A 22,533-nucleotide genomic window follows, 5' to 3' on the forward strand; every position below is an offset into this window, starting at 1 on the left:
TTCTCTACCAGGGATTTCCTAGAACAGTGGTTCTCAACCTGGGGTCCTCAGATATTTTTGGCCTACAAATCCCAGACAATTTACCAGCTGTTAGTTGAAGGCCAAAAACATCTGGTGACCCCAGGTTGAGAACCACTGTCCTAGAGAATTCTTGATGGAAAGACAATATCTACACCATGTCCATTCACAGAAGAAAATTCTATGAGATATTGGCACCTGAATTGGGTACAAAATTTGTGTGGGAAGGGATTAATGGATTATTTCAAGAGTCCAGCAACAATAGGTTTCCTGCAACCGGAATATGGGCTGGAATCAGAGACAATCAGGTTGTTGTTGCTGTGTGTCTTCAAGTCATTTCCAGTTCATGGTAATCCCAAATCAAATCTGTCATGGGGTTTTCTTAGTAAGTCTTAACCAGAGGAGGTTTGCCATTCTGAGGATTCTGAGGATTACAGAGTGCGATTTGCCCAAAGTCACCTTCTAGGTTTCCATATTTGATCAGGGTTTAAATTCTGTACTTAGACACAGAAGAGCAACATGGGAGAATAAAACTTATGAGGAATGGTTGAAGGTGCTGCACATGTTCAGTTTGGTGAAGAGAGGACTGAAGAGTGACATGATTGCAGATCAAGGACTTTCATTGAGGAGAGGACAAACCTGTTCTCTGCTGCCCCAAAGGACAGGACCAGGTCTAATGGATTTGAAGTTACTGGAGGATAATTTCAGTTGAATCTAACAAGAAAATTATTGACAGTGGAACCAATTGCTTAGAGTCTTCTTCTTTGGACATCTTTATGAGTCCACTATCAACCAATTGGAGATGTTGGTCCAAGAAGTGCCTTCCACTGATTTAATGAATCAGTGGAAGGCACTTCTTCTGATTTAATGAATTCTGATGTGCCAGAGTCCTAGTTTCTATGAATCATATAATTATAGAATAATAGTGTTGGACGAGACCGCATGGGACATCTAGTCCAACCCCCTGCCATGCAGGAAAAGCACAATCAAAGCACACTTGACAGATAGCCACCCAGCCTCTGTTTAAAAGTTTCCAAGGGAGGTGCTTCCACCACACTCCAAAGCAGAGATTTCTGCTGAACAGCTCACACAGTCAGGAAGTTCTTTCTAATGTTCAGGAGGAATCTCCTTTCATGTAATTTGAACTCATTGCTCCGAGTCCTAGTTTCCAGGGCAGCAGAAAACAAGCCTGCTCCCTCTTCTTTATGACACCCTTTCACATACTTATACATGGCTATCATGTCTCCTCTCACTCTTCTCTTCTGCAGGCTAAACACACCCAGTTCTTTAAGACGCTCCTCAGAAGGATTCATGGTCTCCAGACCTTTTATCATTGTAGTTGCTCTCCTCTGGATTCCTTCCAGCTTAAAGTCAATCTCTCTTTTAAACTGTGGTGCCCAGAACTGTACACAGTATTCCAGGTAAGTGGTAACCAAAGCAGAATAGACGGGCACCATGACTTCCCTCAATCTAGATACTATACTCCTTTTGATGAAGCCCAAAATCCCATTGCCTTTTTTTAGCTGCTGCATCACACCGTTAGCTCATGTTCAACTTATGTCCACGAAGACACCAAGATCTTTCTGACATGGACAGTTGTTGAGCCAGGCATCAACCATTCTGTATCTTTGCATTTCATTTTTTCTGCCTAAATGTTCAATGCTGGCTCTACCTAGTATATAATGTGTGTATGCACCTTCAAGTCACTTGTTGACTTGTGGCAACACCATGATTTTCATTTTTTTTAAGGCAAGGGATTCTAAAGACGTAGTGTTGCCAGTTCTTTTTTCTGAGGGACCTTCCACACAGCCATATAACCCAGAATATCAAGGCAGAAAATCTCACAATATCTACATTGAACTCGGTTATCTGAGTCCACGTTGGCATATACAGTGTTCCCTCACTTATTGCTGGGGTTAGGTTCCAGGGCCACCCGCAATAGTGAAAATCCGCAAAATAGGAACACTATATTTATTTTAATATTTATACATTATTTTAGTAGTTACACACTATTTTGTCTTTATCAACCAATTGTGAGCTAATAAATCACCTCCTTCTCCTCCCGTTGCCGCTTGGGCTTCTTTTCTCTTCCTTTGGCTTCTCATCCCTCCCTTCCTTAGGCTGTAAATTGTATTTTTTATGATTTATAATACTCTTTTAGTGTCTATTGAAAAACTGCAAAATAGCGAATCCGCGAAAAGTGAACCGCGAAGTAGTGAGGGACACACTGTATTCCAGTTCAAAGCCCGGACTGTGACGCAAGCTGGTGAGCAGCCAGCTGCAGCCAGCTGAGACCAATCACTCTGATCAAGAGGTCATGAGTTCGAGGCCAGCTCAGAACCTGCGTTTGTCTTTGTTCTATGTCAAGGCATTGAATGTTTGCCTTATATGTGTAATGTGATCCGCCCTGAGACCCCTTCGGGGTGAGAAGGGCGGAATATAAATACTGTAAATAAAGCAGATAATGTGGGATTTTATTTAGCTGTGTGGAAGGGGCCTGAAATACAACCTTCGGCACTTGTTATTTATTGGTGGCCACCTTGTCTGTCTCTGTATAAAGATCAAGTAGCCACAGTAAGAACAGACCACAGAACAACAGACTGGTTCATGATTGGGAAAGGAGTGCGGCAGGGCTGTATACTTTCACCCTACCTATTCAACTTGTTCGCAGAACACATCATGCGACATGCTGGGCTTAACGAATCCAAGGCCAGAGTTAAAATTGCTGGAAGAAACATTAACAACCTTAGGTATGCAGATGATACCACTCTGATGGTCGAAAGTGAAGAGGAGCTGAGGAGCCTTATCATCAAGGTGAGAGAAGAAAGTGCAAAAGTCAGGCTGCAGTTAAACATCAAGAAAACCAAGATCATGGCAACCACACCTCTTGATAACTGGCAAATAGAGGGAGAAAACATGGAGGCAGTGACAGACTTTATATTTCTAGGCGTGAAGATCACTGCAGATGCAGAGTGCAGCCAGGAAATCAGAAGATGTTTACTCTTGGGAGGAGAGCAATAGCCAACCTCGATAAAATAGTGAAAAGCAGAGGCATCACACTGGCAACGAAGGTCCGCATAGTGAAAGCAATGGTATTCCCTATAGTAACCTATGGATGCAAGAGCTGGACCATAAGGAAGGCTGAGCGACGGAAGATAGATGCCTTCAAACTTTGGTGCTGAGAGTACCTTGGACCGCAAAAAGATCCAAGCAGTCCATCCTCCAGGAAATAATGCCCAACTGCTCACTAGAGGGAAGAACCTTAGAGGCAAAGATTAAGTATTTCGGCCACATCATAAGAAGACAGGAAAGCTTGGAAAAGATCATGATGCTGGGGAAAATGGAAGAAAAAAGAAAGAGAGGCTGACCAAGGGCAAGATGGATGGATGGTATCCTTGAAGTGACTGGCATGAACTTGAAGGAACTGGGGGCGGCAACGGCTGACAGGGAGCTCTGGCGTGGACTGGTCCACGAGGTCACAAAGAGTCGGAAACGACTGTGTGAATGAAGAAGAAGAAGAAATAGATCAAAAGACAACCTGGCAAGATGGCACTACCTGGAGGAATCCTCCACTTTGTGTGACTGTGGAGGAGAACAAAAAACTCCTCATATGTATGCTTGCCCACAGTGCCCTCATGTGTCACGACCCAGGCTGCAGAGCACCAATAACCATACACAGAGGCCAGAATCTATCTAATATCTTTATTAAGGAAATATATAAAGTTAATAAAAGCAAGTGTATGAAATAGTCCAGAAGTAGACCTTTCAGGAAAGGTCAAAATTAGTCCAAAGAAACAATGTCCAATATGAAATATTAAGGTCCAAAGTTGTAATCCAATAACCGAAACACTCACTTTGCCAGGCAAAGTGAGGGGAGATGACAATGTCCTTTAGTCCATGAAACTTGAGCGAGGCTAGGGAGTAACTTGAAACAAGGCTTGATACAAGGCAACAAGGAACGAGGAGCAAGAACAAGATCCGTGGAATTACTTGGCAAAATCCGGAAAACAAGGCAAGGCTGAGTCCTGGAAAACAAGGCAAGGTCCGTGGAGGTAAACAAGGCTGGAAACGGGAACGAAGGCTTGGAAACGGAGCGAAGGCTTGGAATCAGGAACAAGGCTTGAAACAGGAACGAGGCTTGGAAACGGAGCGCGCTGTCCACACACAACTTACTCCAGTAGCTGACGAATTGACTCCGCAAGGTCCCCTTGTGGGCAAAACACCTAAATAGGGTCTAGTTTTCCCACCAAAGAGCAGTTCTCTGGGGAACCAGAAACGAAAGCTAAACTCTGAGTCCAGATGCATGACTCCTTAAAGTTTCCCATGGAAAGCAGGCTTAATCAGCTGAATTCTTAGCAGCTATCCTAGCACTCCTGCGAGACGCTGCTGAAACTCCCCTCTGTTGTTTACAAAACTCGTGGCGAGAAAACACAGGAGATTTAGGCTCAGGGCTTGTTTGACAGACTTCTGGAAGACAAATCTCTTGCAGGTGCAAGGTTCCCAAATCTGGCTGGGAAGGTTCCAATTCTGACTGAGACGGTGAAAAACCCAAGTTCTCCTCTTCATCTGGTACTATAGTACCAGAAACGGGACTACATGGCCCATGACTCATCACATCATGCATGGAGGAGGAGTTGTTTAAAGCTACGGACAATGCAATTGCTGTTGCCCACTTTTTGGTCTAAAACTATTTAGCTGTTTGTGAATCCTTTATTTTATTGCTTTTAAACTTATTTATTATGCAATGCTTTTGACACAAAATAAATAAGGTGGCCTCCAAGTACTAACCAAGGCAGACTTTGCTTAGTTTCCAAGATCAGACAAGGATCTGATGTCTTTAAGTCAGGCATCCTCAAACATTTTAAGCCCAGGGCCTGTTCACGATCCTTCAAACTGTTGGGCCGGACTATAGTTTGAAAAGAAACGGAAACTAATTCATATACACACTGCACATATCTTATTTGTAGTACAAAAAAGAAGAAAGAACAATAAAGGCAAAGGTAAACGTTTCCCCTTAACATTAAGTCTAGTCGTGTCCGACTATAGGAGGTGGTGCTCATCTCCATCTCTAAACCGAAGAGCCGGCATTGTCCGTAGATGGCTCCTAGGTCATGTGGCCAGCATGACGGCATGGAGCGCCGTTACCTTCCCACTGGAGCGGTACCTATTGATCTACTCACATTTGCATGTTTTCAAACTGTTAGGTTGGCAGAAGCTAGAACTAACAGCAGGAGCTTCCCCTGCTCCCTGGATTCGAACCGCCGACCTTTCACTCAGCAAGTTCAGCAACTCAGCTGTTTAACTCACTGTGCCACCAGGTTGTGCATTATGCATATGTGCAATATGCATAGGAATTTGTTGATTTTTTTTTCAATTAGTTCACATAAACACTTTTCATCCATCTGCTACTGGCTTGGCCTGTCTGTCAAATTTTAAAATGCAATGCGGTCCAGTGTCCAAAAGTTCACCCATGCCTGAAATATATACATTATATATAAAACATATCGTCTCTCCTTCTCCCATCATCGGAGGTCACAACGACCATCCCAACGTGACTTACTTTATATACCAGGTCCTAGAGAAGTGCACTTGGAAAGGACCAGACGCAGAGCTTTTTCTATTTCTGCCCCTGCCTTATGGAATGCCTTGTCGCGCTATATGAGAGCCATGCGTGAGTTAGGGCCTTTTACCCTAGCACTCAAGACCTGGCTCTTTACTAGAGCTTTTGATCTATGTTAATTTTATCAATATTTGTATGTATGTTTTTATCCTTTACAATTTTATCTTGTAAATCGCCTAGAGCATCTTGGATGGAGGGTGATTAATAAGTAATTAAATGATGATGATGATGATAAAAATATAATATATAAACACTTCTTGGGGCACCAAGAGAAACCTTTGCTTCAAAAAGGGCTCTGCCCGCTCCCCAGATTTGAACCGCTGACAGCAAGTTCACCAGTTCAGCAGTTAAACCCACTGGGGACTCCAAAAGAACAATACCATATTTAAAATTGAGAACAATTTTAACCAACATAAACTTACCAGCGTTTCAATGGCTAGTGTGGGCCTGCTTTTGGCTGATGAGAGGGTCAAGTTAATTAGGATTGTTGTGGTTGCGTGTCTTCAAATCGTTCCTCAGTCTAATGACCTTGGAGGCCGACATCTGGCCCACAGACCTTAGTTCAACTCACCATGTTCCAGCCCCATGGATTCATTGTTGATCAGGCACAGGTCACCACCATGGGCCCTCATTGTTGATCAGGCATAGGCCACCTTGGGCCCTCCAACTCCCACAATTCCTAACAGCCTCAGGCTTTTTCCTTTCCCCCTTAGTTAAGTTGGAGTCCAAACACCTGGAGGACCCAAGTTGGTCCGTGCCTGTGATATACTTAGCGGGCCTTCTTTATCCATGGATACTGTATCCACATGCTGCATAGGAAGGAGAAAGTGATGAAGCAGCTGCCTCATTTTCTCAGCCTGCTGTTTTGCTGAAGCAGCCCCTAAAGTTTAACTTCTAATCTCTTTGTACTGCATTCCACAAAATCCTCATGGTCAACTTCCCAGGCCTGGACAACAAAAGATTCATGATGTGTTATGGACCTTTGTGTTGCTGTTTCATGTCCATCGCCTCCAAAATACATTAGGAACAACTAAAATACTGAAAAAAGTTTGTATTTTGATCTCAATCCTATCACTGCAGAGCTTCCTTGCCTCAGGGCTTGAAAACCAAGACCAGCCTGGGGAGGGAGGGGGAGAGAGTGGTAACCAAGGCAACCTCTTAACGACTAGCATGGCGGACGGGGCACTACGCATGCGCCTGTCTCTTGGAAAGACGCTCATTGCTACGCGCGCGTGCGCACAAACGGAGAAGGGGGGAAATTGTCAAGCACTGCGCACGCGCAGCCAGTTGCTGGAACACAGTTGCTGGAATAAAAGCATCGAGACACTACACATGCGCAAACCCCTTCTGGAAAAAGCGTTCGACTCCCGTGCACATGCGCAGAAACAACCCTAGGGAAAAAAAAACCTGAGGGAAATTGTCAAGCACTGCGCATGCTCCGTCAGAGGTAGCGCTAGAGACCTGCGGCAAAGGAAAATACAGTTGTGTGTGTGTATATATATAAAAGGGGGAAGCGGCTACGCATGCGCACTGGGAGTTGTCTCCCGCACCTCAGGGCAGGCCTCAAGATAGGTTTGTTTCCTTTTTTCTGACCGTGTCTCCTCTATGGGAGGCGCGCCTCGCTCGTCACCTCAGCAGCCACCGGAAGGAGGAGAGGAGGACGAGGAGGAGGAAGGCGAGGGCGGAGCGAGAGGAAGATGCCGGGGAAGCTGAAGGTCAAGATTGTGGCGGGGCGGAACCTGCCTGTCATGGACCGGGCCAGTGACCTGACGGACGCCTTCGTGGAGGTCTGGCGGGGAGGAGGAAAAGGGAGGGAAGGGGAAGGCCTCACAGCAGGCCTGCCTTGTTGGCTGGGAAGGGACCTCGCAGGGAGGAGGGACGCACAAATGCTTCATGGCAGGTGAAGTCAAGCCAGGCATGGGCCAACTTGGGCCCTCCGGGTGTTTTGGACTCCAACTCCCACAATTCCTAACAGCCGGTAGGCTGTTAGGAATTGTGGGAGTTGGAGTCCAAAACACCCGGAGGGCCCAAGTTGGCCCATGCCTGGTATATAAGCTTCATTTCCGTGCCATCATTTTAATTTCATTTTTAAATGGTGGTTTGAATAAAGTGGTTTGTCCATCAGATAAAAAAAAACCCATTATCAACTTAATACAATTTAAAATAACATAGGTATTAATAAATAACACTTAAAAGCCATTTGCCATTAAAAACAATCCAGATATATAGCACTGTTTAAACCAGTCATTCCCATTATCGAATTGTCAAGCAGTTATGATTATAGTCTCATGGTCATTCAAACCTGTCAAATAGATTTAAAAAAGGGAAACACTAAATTTATTATTTATTTATTTGCTATATTTATATCCCGCTCTTCTCAACCCCGAAGGGGACTCAAAGCGGCTTACACATAGGCAACAATTCAATGCCTTAAAACTGTGTACAAATAAATAAGCTATTCAATTAAAATTAAGATTAAAATTAAAATACATTCAAACATTTAAAAACATTACAGTCACTATTAAAGCCATGCTATCCACAATCGTAATCCAGACCATTCCAGTGGTGGTTGTATGTCTTTTGGGCTGTGTGGCCATGTTCCAAAAGTATTCTCTCCTGACGTTTCGCCCATACCTCACAGCCTCACAACCTCTGAGGATGCCTGCCATAGATGTGGGCGAAACGTCAGGAGAAAATACTCTGGAACATGGCCACACAGCCTGAAAGACATACAACAACCCTGTGATCCCGGCCATGAAAGCCTTCGACAACACATTCCAGTGGTCTTTGCACATAATTCCAAATCTGTCTATTGCACTGTAATTAATCTCTGAAGGCTTGATCCCAAAGCCATATTTTCACTCACTTTCTGAATGTCAGTAGGGAGGGGGCTGGTCTGATATTACTGCAGAGGGAGTTCCATAGCCATCACTGAGAAGACCCTGTCTCATGTTCCCACCAGTCACGCGTGTGAAGGAGGTGGGAACGAGAGCAGGACCTCCACAGACAATCTTAATCATAAGGGGAGATGCTTTCGTACAGTGGCACTTATTTCACATGCCAGTATTTTAGGAAAGCATGACCCTTTAGTTCATAATCTTTTAGAGAATGACATTCAATAATAATAATAATAATAATAATAATAATAATGATAAATCTTTATTTGTATCCTGCTTTTTCCCCTAAAACGGGACCCAATGACTGTGTGGATTGTAATAAATTGTGGCAAGCTCTTGGTGGTATGGGGAGACCAAGCCACCTTGCCTATCTCCTGAGGAATCTGTGTAACGGCCGAGTAGCAATGATAATAACAGATCAAGGAACAACAAACTAGTTCAAGATTGGGAAACTGGTTCAAGATTGAGTACGGCAGGGTTGTATACTCTCACTCTACCTATTCAACTTGTATGCAGAACACATCATGAGACGTGCGGGGCTTGATGAATCCAAGGCTGGAGTTAAAATTGCTGGAGGAAACATTAATAATCTTAGATCTGCAGATGATGCCACTGATGGCTGAAAGCAAGGAGGAGCTGAGGAGCTTTATAACCAAGGTGAAAGAAGAAAGTGCAAAATCTGGGTTGCAATTAAACATTTAAAAAAACCAAGATTATGGCAACCAGACTGATTGATAACTGGAAAATAGAGGAAGAAAACGTAGAAGCAGTGACAGACTTTTTATTTCTAGGAGCAAAGATGACTGCAGACACAGACTGCAGCCAGGAAATCAGAAGACTTTTACTTCTTGGGAGGAGAGCAATGACCAATCTCGATAAAATAGTTAAGAGTTGAGACATCACACTGGCAATGAAGGTCCGTATAGTTAAAGCAGTGGTATTCCCTGTAATAACCTATGAATGCGAGAGCTGGATCATAAGGAAGGCTGAGCGAAGGAAGATAGACGCTTTTGATCTGTGGTGTTGGAGGAAAATACTGAATGCCTTGGACCGCAAGAAGATCAAACCAATCCATACTCTAGGAAATAAAGCCTGACTACTCACTGGAGGCAAATAGGAAGTAGTTTTGCCACATAATGAGAAGACAGGAAAGCTCGGAGAAGATAATGATTCTGGGGAAAATGGAAGGAAAAAGAAAGAGGGGCCAACCAAGGGCAAGATGGATGGATGTTATCCTTGACTCAACCTTGACGGAGTTGGGGTGGCCACTGGCCTACAGAAAACTCTGGCGTAGGCTGGTCCATGAGGTCACAAAGAGTTGGAAGTGACTGAATGAATAAACAACAAGGAGATTAATGAAGAAGGCTTATATAAGGATAGCAATATAGTTGCAATTTCAGAGAAAACATTTTATTTTGCTTTTCCTGAAAATTGGCTATTAAATAAATCTTGCCCTTGTTCATATCTCTAGTAAATGCATAGTCAGCAAGCATGCACACCCACAGGCACTGTATAGTTATTTATTTATTTTGTATCAAAAGCATTGCATAAATAAGTATAAAACCAATAAAATAAAGGGAGCACAAGCAGCTAAATAATTTTAGGCCAAAAACGGGCAACAGTGACCATGTTGTCTGTAGCTTTAAACAGTTCTTCCTCTATGCATGAGGCAGGGCATAATGGGCAGGCATACAGATGCTGAGTTGTTTGTTCTGCTTCACCATCACACAAGGTGGGGGATTCTTCTAGGTAATGTCATTTTGTCAGGTTGTCTTTTGTTCTGCCCACTCCACTTCTGAGTCTGTTCAGGGACTTCCATGTTGCCCATTCTTGGTTTGCCCCTAGAGGAAGACCCTCGTAGGGGGCCATACAGTTCGAATTGCCTGATTTTTTTTCCACCCACAGGAATATTCTTACTGTTGCTGGAGGAACATTAAGAGGAGTGGTGGTTCTCATGAAACTTTTCCTTGATTTAAGTCTACTGGGAGGGCTGACAGCCACACCGTGGGTGGCTTTCACAGTGTTCACCTTATTTCTCTCGCAATTGGCAGCAACTTCCTGTCGCACATGGGGGGGGGGGGCAGTGCCAGCTAGCTTATAAAGTCTATCAGCAGGTGTAGGCTTAAGACATCCTGTGATTATTCTACATGTTTCATTCAGTGCTATATTCACCTCCTTTGCATGGGCAGATTTATGCCAGATGGGGCAGTGAACCATTATTTCAGCAGTGCAGCCCACTTTGATATCCCTCACGGTTGCCATTATGTGCCATGTGGCAACCCCAAGGCAATCTTGTCATGGAGTTTCTTGTTAAGATATGTTCAGAGGGGGGTTGCCTTTTCCTTCTTTAGATGCCTTTCATAAACACTCATTTTCTCATGTATCCATTATTTTCTCCTCTTCTTCAGTCCTGCCATATATTATGTACAGCTCATTTAATGTACTTATGAAGACTCATGCAATTTCTGTCTCTTAAGTACACATGCAATGTTCTGTCCTTCAAATGATCTACAAAGCAGAAGAAAATTAGTTTGGAAGAACCTGGAGCAATTCCCCAGTCCCCAGCTAGTTAGTACTGTGGAGCCCAAGCATGTTGCAGTGTCTTCCAGAATCTTCACTGGCTTTGTATTTCATATTGCTGTCCATTGGGAGGAGTAATACAGAATATTTAGTAGAGAACTAAATATTGGAACTACTGTAGAACTTCAGCTTATCTAGGTGTTACAGGTTTACACATGCTATGTGGCTTGATATCTGCAGTGTAGATTTTTCACCCCCAACTTTATAATTTGAAACAGCTACCAGTATAAAGTGATTGTTCCCTCTTGTGTACTTGACATTATGATTGTTCCCTCTTGTGTACTTGACAGGGACATGGGAATGTCCATCAGGACATGTGCATCAGGGCACACTGCTCACTAGTGATGGAAGCTATCCTGCTTCCTTTTTCTAGATGTACTCCCAAAAACACTATTTGGAAAATGTTTGAAGTCTTGCAGTTAACAAAAAAGCAAGCAATCCATTTCATTATTCCTGCTCTTGCATTGAATGTTTGCCTTTTATATGTATGTGAACCGCCCAGAGTTCCTTTGAGGAGAGAGGGTGGTATAGAAATAAAGTATTATTCTTATTGCTTATGATTATTTATCACCAATATGCTAACAGAAGACTTACTTTGGGTTTAGCATATATTTCTAATTGCCAAATGTTTTGTGTCCGTGTCTTTAAATTAAATTGGATAGAGAAGACTGGAAGATGTGGGAGTTTAAAGCATCAAGTAAATGGTTGTTGCAGTTGATAAGATGAAGTAGAATGTAAGAAACATAGAATAACTTAAAAGTTTTCCTATTAGTTAACATATTTAATAATCACAACAATAATACAGCAATGCTCCATTTGAGTGTATATGACAGAGGCATGTTGTTGTTTATTCGTTCAGTCGCTTTTGACTTTTCGTGACCTCATGGACCAGCCCACTCCAGAGCTTCCTGTCAGCCGTCACCACCCCCAGCTCCTTCAAGGTCAAGCCACTGCTTCAAGGATAAGTGTGAGTTTCTGCCAGAGCCTGATCCCAGAAGGGCAGTTGGTTCTCGCAGAAGCAGAGGAAGCAGGAGGACATTTTTGCTCCCTGGCTTCAGGTAGGATTTGGCTAAGATTTGGCTAAGATTTTAAACTGAGTTTGGGCTTGGCTCCTGTGGTCAAAGTCTAACTGTTGTGTGACTGTTGTGTTGAAAGAGAGCCAGGTACTTAAGTTGATTGACAGCAGGCATTGTCCCCTGTTAATTGAGTTTCTGGGAAAGCTTTATTTGCCAGTGTGAGTTTCTGCCAGAGCCTGATCCCAGAAGGGCAGTTGGTTCTCGCAGAAGCAGAGGCAGCAGGAGGCACCTTTACTAACTATCCTTTGCAGTACATACAGGAAACAAAGCAACATAAACAAATACACAAAGACGTGGTTTGTTGCAGTCTGCACATAAAGTGCGTGCATATTACTTAACTGTACAAAGATCCCACTTGGCCACCACGCTCACCAAGAGATGCAACAAAAGCAAAACATTCCCATCACATGCACCAGCTGTGGCATGTTCCGCTTTTTCACACAAAAACTAGACAACTACATCTGCTCCAAATGCAAACAGATGACTCTGATGGAGCAGAGGATCCAACAGCTCGAGCACCGTATTAAGACCCTTAAGGACATTCAGGCACTCGAGCTCTTCTTGGACACTGCACAACACGCTGCTGTAGATCAGCAGCCTGCATCACACCAACACCACCAAGACCATGATCAGGAACCTTATGGGGAGATCAACTCAAAGGTAGACAACCCTCAGGCTTGGAAGGAGGTCACCCATAGAAGGAGACGCAGGACCAGGCAGCCTCCGCAGAACTCCTCTGCTCAGCTGCATTTACACAACAGATTTGAAATTCTTACATCATTAACATACAATCAGGAAACACATCTTGTGGAGGACCACAGTTTCTTAGATACCACTCAGTGGACCATCCTGGATCAATGCGCAGGGGATAGCCCTGACAGGGACAGTGCATCACCACAGTCACACTTATGTAATCATGCAAATGCTCCATCCCCAATCATAGACCAGGAGCAACAGGAACATCCTTGGGAGAGTAATGGGCTCTCGGATGTATCTCAATGGATTGTCATTGATGAATGCACTGGGGATGTTGAGGAGGAGGACAACACTTTACACCTACATGATTCACTTCAACAGGAACACTCTTCAGGGGACATACACACTGTCTTGCACAAAAGGGACCCTGTCAATCCTCAAAGGAAACAGGTCTTGGTAGTAGGTGACTCCCTCCTTAGAGGAACGGAAGCCATCATTTCCAGACCGGATGGGATGGCTCGAGAAACATGCTGCCTCCCGGGGGCAAAAATACACCATATCACTCAGAGGCTCAGCAGGCTCCTAAAGCCCCATCACCCTCCCCACCTTATGTTGATTCATGTAGGTACCAATGACACCGCTAGGCATACTTTTCAAAAGATCACAAATGATTTTCGAGCTCTGGGAACAAAGCTAAAACTGTATAATGTACATGTGATCTTTTCATCCCTCCTCCCCGTTGTAGGACATGGCTCTACAAGGGCCGGAAAAATAGTACAGGTCAATAACTGGCTCAGAAAATGGTGTCTAGAGGAGCATTTTGGCTTCCTTGACCATGGTCTACTCTTCCAAGAGGATGGACTACTGGCAAGCGATGGGGTGCATCTCACACAAGTAGGAAAACATCTTTTTGCACACAGACTCACAAACCTCATCAGGCGCACTTTAAACTAAATCCACTGGGGGAGGGGAACAACAGCCTGGCGAACACTATATTACCCACGACCACAGGGAACCGCCGTAAGGCTAAACGGAGGGCTGCACAAACACAGCAAGGACCAAGTACAGAGAGCACAATAATCCCAAATAAACAGTTCGAGGGGAGGTCACAGGGGCTTACATGTCTTTACACTAATGCTCAGAGCATGGGAAATAAGCAAGACGAACTCCAACTCCTAGCACAGCACCACACATACGATGTCATAGGCATCACTGAAACCTGGTGGGATGACTCCCATCACTGGAATGTAGCCATGGAGGGCTATAACCTCTTTCACAGAAATAGAACAAAGGGGAGAGGAGGGGGAGTAGCTTTATATGTCAAAAACAGTTACGTTGCAGAAGAAATGCAAGACTGTAATCCGGGAAACCAGCTTGAAAGCATCTGGATAAGAATCAAGGGAACCGGGACTCAAAAAGATCTTGTCGTGGGTGTCTACTACAGACCTCCGAGTCAGGATGAAGGACTTGATGAAGCCTTCTGTCAACAGCTGACCAAACAGGCACAAAGAAGAGATATAGTAGTCATGGGCGATTTCAATTATCCCGATATCTGCTGGAAAACAAACTCAGCCAAGAGTACAAAGTCCAACAAATTCCTCACTTGCCTTGCAGATAATTTTATGGTCCAGAAGGTAGAAGAGGCAACAAGGGGATCAGCAACTCTTGATCTAATCTTAACAAATGTGGAAGACCTGATCAATACAGTTGAAGTGGTTGGATCCTTAGGGGCAAGTGACCATGTGCTCCTGCAGTTTGCAATACAAAGGAATGCTGAAACTAAGACAAGTCAAACACGCATTCTGGACTTTAAGAGAGCTGACTTCCAAAAAATGAAGGAATTACTGAGCGGCATTCCATGGACGCCGATATTAAAAAACAAGGGAGTTAAGGATGGATGGGAGTTTTTCAAAAGTGAAATACTCAAGGCGCAAATGCAAACAGTGCCAACAAAGAAGAAAAATAAGACAAGTGCAAAGAAGCCAGAATGGATGTCCAAAGAACTTCTAACTGAGCTAAAGCTCAAAAGTGACATGCACAAGAAGTGGAAAAGGGGAGAAATCACCAAAGAAGAATTCAAACGTATAGCCAACTCCTGTAGGGAAAAGGTTCGCAAGGCTAAAGCGCAAAATGAGCTCAGGCTTGCCAGGGACATAAAAAACAACAAAAAAGGTTTTTTTTCTTATGTTGGTAGAAAAAGGAAGAAAAAGGAGGCGATAGGGCCACTGCAAGGAGTAGATGGGGTGATGGTGACAGGGGATAGGGAAAAGGCAGAACTGCTTAATGCCTTCTTTGCCTCGGTCTTCTCACAAAAAGAAAGCCATCTTCAACCTCAGCAACATGGAATGGACGAAGGATTGGGGGAAATCCAACCCCAAATAGGGAAACAAGTTGTCCAGGAACACCTGGCCACTCTAAACGAATTCAAGTCCCCAGGGCCAGATCAGCTACATCCAAGAGTATTGAAGGAACTAGCGGAAGTTATTTCAGAACCACTGGCAATCATCTTCGAGAGTTCTTGGAGAACAGGAGAAGTCCCAGCAGATTGGAGGAGGGCGAATGTGGTCCCTATCTTCAAGAAGGGAAAAAAGAACGACCCAAACAATTACCGTCCGGTCAGCCTCACATCAATACCAGGCAAGATTCTGGAAAAGATCATTAAGGAAGTGGTCTGCAAACACTTAGAAACAAATGCGGTCATTGCTAACAGTCAACACGGATTTACCAAAAACAAGTCATGCCAGACTAATCTGATCTCTTTTTTCGATAGAGTTACGAGTTGGGTCGATACAGGGAATGCCGTGGATGTAGCATATCTAGATTTCAGTAAGGCCTTCGACAAAGTCCCCCACGACCTTCTGGCAAACAAACTAGTAAAATGTGGGCTAGACAAAACTACGGTTAGGTGGATCTGTAATTGGCTAAGCGAACGAACCCAAAGGGTGCTCACCAATGCGTCGTCTTCATCATGGAAAGAAGTGACAAGTGGAGTGCCGCAGGGCTCCGTCCTGGGCCCGGTTCTGTTCAACATCTTTATTAACGACTTAGACGAAGGGTTAGAAGGCACGATCATCAAGTTTGCAGATGACACCAAACTCGGAGGGATAGCTAACACTCCAGAAGACAGGAGCAGAATTCAAAACGATCTTGACAGACTAGAGAGATGGGCCGAAACTAACAAAATGAAGTTCAACAGGGACAAATGCAAGATACTTCACTTCGGCAGAAAAAATGGAAATCAAAGATACAGAATGGGGGACGCCTGGCTTGACAGCAGTGTGTGCGAAAAAGATCTTGGAGTCCTCGTGGACAACAAGTTAAACATGAGCCTACAATGTGATGCGGCAGCTAAAAAAGCCAATCGGATTTTGGCCTGCATCAATAGGGGAATAACGTCTAGATCCAGGGAAGTCATGCTCCCCCTCTATTCTGCCTTGGTCAGACCACACCTGGAATACTGTGTCCAGTTTTGGGCACCGCAGATGAAGGGAGATGCTGACAAGCTGGAAAGCGTCCAGAGGAGGGCAACTAAAATGATTAAGGGTCTGGAGAACAAGCCCTATGAGGAGAGGCTTAAAGAGCTGGGCATGTTTAGCCTGCAGAAGAGAAGGCTGAGAGGAGACATGATAGCCATGTACAAATATGTGAGGGGAAGTCATAGGGAGGAGGGAGCAAGCTTATTTTCTGCTGCCCTGCAGACTAGGACACGGAACAATGGCTTCAAACTACAGGAAAGGAGATTCCACCTGAACATCAGGAAGAACTTCCTCACTGTGAGGGCTGTTCGGCAGTGGAACTCTCTCCCCCGGGCCGTGGTGGAGGCTCCTTCTTTGGAGGCTTTTAAGCAGAGGCTGGATGGCCATCTGTCGGGGGTGCTTTGAATGCAATTTCCTGCTTCTTAGCGGGGGGTTGGACTAGATGGCCCTTGAGGTCTCTTCCAACTCTACTATTCTATGATTCTATGATTCTATGATTCTATGATAACATCTATCCATTTTGCCCTTGGTTGCTGCCTTTTCCTTTTTCTTTCCATTTTCCCCAGCATCATTCTCTTCTCCAAGCTTCCCTATCTTTTCATGATGTGGCCAAAGTACTTCATTTTTGCCTCTAATACACTTCCCTCCAAACAGCAGCCGGGCATTATTTCCTGGAGTAAATAAACCATAAAAAAGGCATATAAACTATAAAAGTATATGGGTGAAGGCATTTTTGGTTTTGATAAATATTTTGTTATTGAAATAAATAATAATTTGTGAATACGTTTGTTAACACTTTATAATATAATACAGAATAAAACCTTGTTTCACTCTGTAATGCATTTTTGTATATATTTTCAGGTGAAGTTTGGAAATACAACATTTAAAACAGATGTGTACCACAAATCTCTCAATCCTCAGTGGAATTCTGAATGGTTTAAGTTTGAGGTAAATGGAGCAATAATTGATTAGATAATTCAGACAAGAAAATTATTGAGGCAATTATAGTTGTATGATAACATTGTTAATACTTTTGCCAGAATTGCATTATTGTACATTTTATTAAATAATGTTTGGAGAAAATAGAAGGTTAAGTAGATATGAGGGGAGTAGATCTAGTTTGTTGGCTCTAGTTTAGTTTTTGAGGGTGTTTTTGAGATTTTTGTTTTCTTTTCTGTTTTTTGAGGGGGCAGGTTGGACCCTTAAGATGCATCAGCAGAATCTTGGTGCAAAAACATAACACTAAGAATGAAATAATTCTTCCCCTTGGAATTTGTTTACAAACAAGATAGAAAGGATCTTCATACTACACTGCTGCCTGCTTTTCTAAATAGGAAAATTAGCTTCTCAACTGAAAGGTTAATTCAAATGCAACATTAGAAGGTGGTTTAACGGTACTTTGCTATGAAGTTTTATAGGGGATAAAAATGAAATGGAGAAAGTATAGGATAAAGTCTTTCTCTTGACATGAAGTCTAATCGAGTCTGACTCTGGGGGTTGGTGCTCATCTCCACTTCTAAGCTGGAGAGCTGGCGTTGTCCATAGACACCTCCAAGGTCATGTGGCCGGCATGACTGAATGGAGTGCTAATACCTTCCTGCTGGAGCGGTCCCTATTGATCTTCTCATATTTACATGTTTTTGAACTGCTAGGTTGTCAGAAGCTGGGGCTAACAGCGGGAGCTCATCCTGCTCTCTGGATTTGAAACGCCGACCTTTCGGTCAGCAAGTTCAGCAGCTCGGTTTAACCCGCTGCACCACTGAGTTAAATCACTGAGTATGTGCAATTGCAGATCACAGCCTGAAAATAACCTTAGTTATGAAGAGAGAATTACAAAAATTAAGACAATATGCTATAAAGCACAATTTTGTCCTTTAATTGGACATTTGTATCTTGGGAAAGTTGCATAATTTGATATATCTAATATATATAATAAATATATAATAAAAATGGAGAAGAACATGACAGGAGTAGGGACTGGTTCTTATTTTTAGAATTTGCCACTTGACTTTTCTGAATTCCAGGCAGACGTTTTTAGTAACAAATATTGGTCAGAAGAAAATAGAGGAGGAGGTACCCTAGGTTTCTTCACCTGGCTAATGTGCAACAGTGGCTAAGCTGAATGGGTATTACTGAAGGTTTAATCCAGGGGTCCCCAAACTACGGCCCGGGGGCCGGATGCGGCCCTCCAAGGTCATTTACCCGGCCCCCGCCCTCAGTTTTATAATATAATATTTTTGTATTAGTTTTAATAATATAATATATTGTATATACATATAATATTGATAATAATATTATGTTATACAATATAATACTAATAATAATACCATATAATAATATTAATTATATGCTATATATTACATAACATATAATAGTATAGTGGTATAGTTCAATATAGAATTATATAATGCTAATATTGTGCTATGCTAATAATATAATATATTGTATGTACATATACCTGCTCTGAGTCCCCTTCGGGGTGGGAAGGGTGGGATATAAATGCAGTAAATAATTAATTAATTTTAGACTTAGGCTCAGCCAAAGTCTGAAATGACTTGAAGTCACACAACAACAACAATCCTAATTACCTTGACTATTTCATTGGCCAGTAGCAGGTCCACACTTTCCATTGAAATCCTGATAGGTTTATATTGGTTAAACTTGTTTTCATTTTTAAATATTGTATTGTTTTTTCGTTGTTGTTGTTGTTTTTTCACTACAAATAAGACATGTGCAGTATGCATAGGAATTTGTATTTTTTTTCAAATGATAATTCAGCCCCACAACAGTCTGAAGGATTGTGGACCGGCCCTCTGCTTCAAAAGTTTGGGGACCCCTGGTTTAATCTATACATCTGGAGGAAAACAAGGTCAGAGTAGGATGGTTCAGAGTACTGGCATACGAACAAAACCTAGGCTTGTTAGGTATTGACTCTCATCCCAGTCCTATCATGGCTATATCGAGAAGACCAAGAACATCTGTTTTTGCAACTAATCACACTGTTGTCATATTATTCAAACTGAAACAATCTTCATTCCTTTAAAAATTCTATTTCTTACTACCATTGGGCCACTTAGTATACATTACTATGAAATTGCTGGGGTTTTCAAAAATCTAAGAATTCGAACTTTTCATTTGCCCTATTTTGATTAGCATTATACATGAAATACATCTCATCATCCAGGACACTTGAGAAGAAGAGATCAGACACATCTACATTCATTTTCAAGCAACCTTGGTTTTTTTTTCTTTTTAATTGGAAACTGTAGATAATTAAATTATGAGTTGCCTCTTCCAGGCTACCATTGGTAATAGTAGTTTAGTCTGTGTAAGTTTAAACTAACCACAGTTTTTGTTCATGTAAAATTTTCTTTGTGAAATTAGGAAGCTCCATGTTTCTTTTCTAGGTGGATGATGAAGATCTGCAAGACGAACCTCTACAAATCACTGTTCTTGATCATGATACTTATAGTGCTAATGATGCCATTGGAAAAGTTTACATTGATATTGATCCTCTCCTCTATAGTGAAGCAGCAACAGTTATCTCTGGCTGGTTTCCAATTTATGATACAATACATGGTAAGTTTATTTTTTAGTTATAATCTGACAAGTAATCTAAGGTAGTCCAGTCATGTCTGATTCTGGGGTTTGGTGCTCATCTCCATTTCTGAGACGAAGAGCCGGCGTTGTCCGTAGACACCTCCAAGGTCATGTGGCCGGCATGACTGCATGGAGCGCCGTTACCTTCCCGCCGGTGCGGTACCTATTGATCTACTCACATTGGCATGTTTTCGAACTGCTAGGTTGACAGAAGCTGGAGCTAACAGCAGGCGCTCACTCCACTCCCGGAATTTGAACCTGCGACCTTTTGGTCTGCAAGTTCAGCAGCTCAGTGCTTTAACACACTTCGATTTTACTGTCTAATAAAGCATGTGACCAAGTCATATACAGTAGCAGTATACCATAAGAATATTATTCTGGATCCCACTGTTGCGCAGCTAATTGCTTGGAGGATGTAAATTCAGTAGAACTATCTTTGAAGAGCTTCCCACCACCCAAAAGTGAGGGAGAGAGTTCTATGTGTACTTGCAGATTGCATTAGAGACCACATGTAAGTTCAACCACTTGCTTGATGGTTTTACATTAATATGGTAGCCTAACAGGATTCCAATCTATAATTTATTTTGGTCAATGAGACATAAGTTGTGGAATTCTTTCCATATGATATGTGAAATATGTAATTCTGAAGTAGAAACAAGCTTGTTTCCTAGGGGAAGTTCTGTTGTATTGAAATTCCTTGTTAAGAATTCTTGCACTAGGATATTTTCATCAACATCTCATAAGTCTAGTAAATGTTGTAAAGGAAACTTCAGGAGAAATAAAAGATTTCTGTGGAAAGCACTTTCTTTGTATTCTTAAAATTATATTTCTTTGCATGCTACACTTCAGTATGACCTGTACTCTGTTTCATGGGACATGCGGTCACTAAGGGTGTTCTCCCACCATCACCTTCTGGATGGACCAATTGACCCTGTCTCATATTTCATGGGACTGGAGTTCAAAGTCTGATGAGGGAACGTTATGAAATAGTAGGTTTCACGTGACATCGGGATTTGTGCTGTGCTAGTAGGCAGAACATGCTTGTTGATGACAATGCTTGTTCTGTTCTTGCCATACTAGCCAACATCTTTACTAATTCATATAGAAGTTGCATTAGTCTTAAATGCTGGTGTCTGCCTCTCCTCCCCAATCAGTACATTACACAAGTCAACAGGTATTTTTCATCAGATATAATTTTAGGTCATTCTTATAGAGTTTTTGCACTGAGTTCAGATCTGTGTTTATTTTTTTTTCCTATCACATGTAGTATTTGCAATGAGGCTAATAGAACAATTAATGCATTTATGCTCTGATATCAATTAGATTCTATTGTGTAAATGCATTAATTATTCAATTACTGTATATACTCGAGTATAAGCCTAGTTTTTCAGCCCTTTTTTAGGGCTGAAAAAGCTCTCCTCAGCTTATACTCGAGTGAGGGTCCTGGCCGGCTTCGATTCAGGTCAGCTTATGCTTGAATATATAGGTATTCAGAGTTGGACAGTCTTATCTTATTAAAGTCTTATTAATATCTTAAATTACAGTTTTATATAAATATTCAAAAACATTTAACCTACTGATGACTCAAATAATGCAATTTTATTAATATCTATTTTATTTTTGAAATTGACCCATAGCTGCTGCATTTCCCACCCTCGTCTTATACTCTAGTCAATAAGTTTCCCAGTTTTTGTGGTAAAATTAGGTGCCTCGGCTTATATTTGGGTCGGCTTATACTCGAGTGTATACGGTAACTTCATCACAAAAGTTGCAAGTGAAAGAGAAAAAACAAACAGACTGAAATTCAGTGCAAAAAACTCCCTAAGAATGACCTAAAATTATATCTGATGAAAAATACTTGTTGGCTTGTATTACACGAATATGATACGAAATATGCAGACTTTACAGTAGTCCACTGTAATGTACAATTCATTATATTTTTAAAAAATGACATTTAAAAACAGCATAAACATTGATTTAAACTATGCTACTCTCATTTCTGATGATTGCAAAATGTTTGATTTTGTTGGCTTGTGTTATTTGCTAACATTTTAACTCGCTAGTTTCAGACACGACTCATCATTTTTTGTGCTGTAGATAAGTTTTTTTCAAGCTGGTGCTTTTGAAAGCTTTGGATTTCAACCCATGATCCTTCACCATTGGCCATCTTGGTTAAGGGTGATGGGAGCTGCAGTTGCAAACATCTGTCAATCACTGGGTTTGGGAATGCTGAAGTATGTATTCAGTAGTATAGCTACAATTATACAATTATATCTGAAAAATAGAAGAGTGATAAGTATTGCACACAAAATGAATGCTTTCTTTCTCAGTTTAGTTTTCTAATACCCAAAGCTATTAACATTTCATTTTGAGCACTACTTTTATTATTTCATAGTACATTACATTGTAGTTTTATATGGCATTGTAGATTGTTACATATTTTTGTTTTATGTTGTTGCATTCTATGTCAACCATCTCAGGAAGCTTTGGATAGAAAAGTCAGTAATCATCCAGTCAAGAAAGCATTTCTTTAGTTAAAACTAATCCTTCACCTTTTTCATGTTTTTTAT

The 22,533-nt window shown here is 42.1% G+C and overlaps 1 protein-coding gene across 31 annotated transcripts in view; it reads left to right on the forward strand.

The window, feature by feature from the left end:
• The first annotated feature begins 7,076 nt into the window (after window positions 1-7,076).
• c2cd5 (C2 calcium dependent domain containing 5) overlaps window positions 7,077-22,533 on the forward strand; it is a 79,766-nt gene continuing 64,309 nt past the window's right edge. For 9 of the 31 annotated variants that reach the window (XM_016993575.2, XM_062983205.1, XM_062983207.1 and 6 more), the window contains exons 1-3: window positions 7,079-7,425; window positions 17,225-17,311; window positions 19,771-19,942. In XM_016993575.2, coding sequence (XP_016849064.1) covers window positions 7,336-7,425; window positions 17,225-17,311; window positions 19,771-19,942 — 349 coding nt within the window. In that variant the 5' untranslated portion in view covers window positions 7,079-7,335. Of the gene's footprint in view, window positions 7,426-9,326; window positions 9,452-17,224; window positions 17,312-19,770; window positions 19,943-22,533 lie in introns of all 31 variants that reach the window. The other 22 variants (XM_062983208.1, XM_008110338.3, XM_062983212.1 and 19 more) reach the window with 7 other exon arrangements.

The sequence above is a fragment of the Anolis carolinensis genome, chromosome 5 (genome assembly GCF_035594765.1).
Source record: "Anolis carolinensis isolate JA03-04 chromosome 5, rAnoCar3.1.pri, whole genome shotgun sequence".
Lineage (NCBI taxonomy): Eukaryota > Metazoa > Chordata > Lepidosauria > Squamata > Dactyloidae > Anolis > Anolis carolinensis.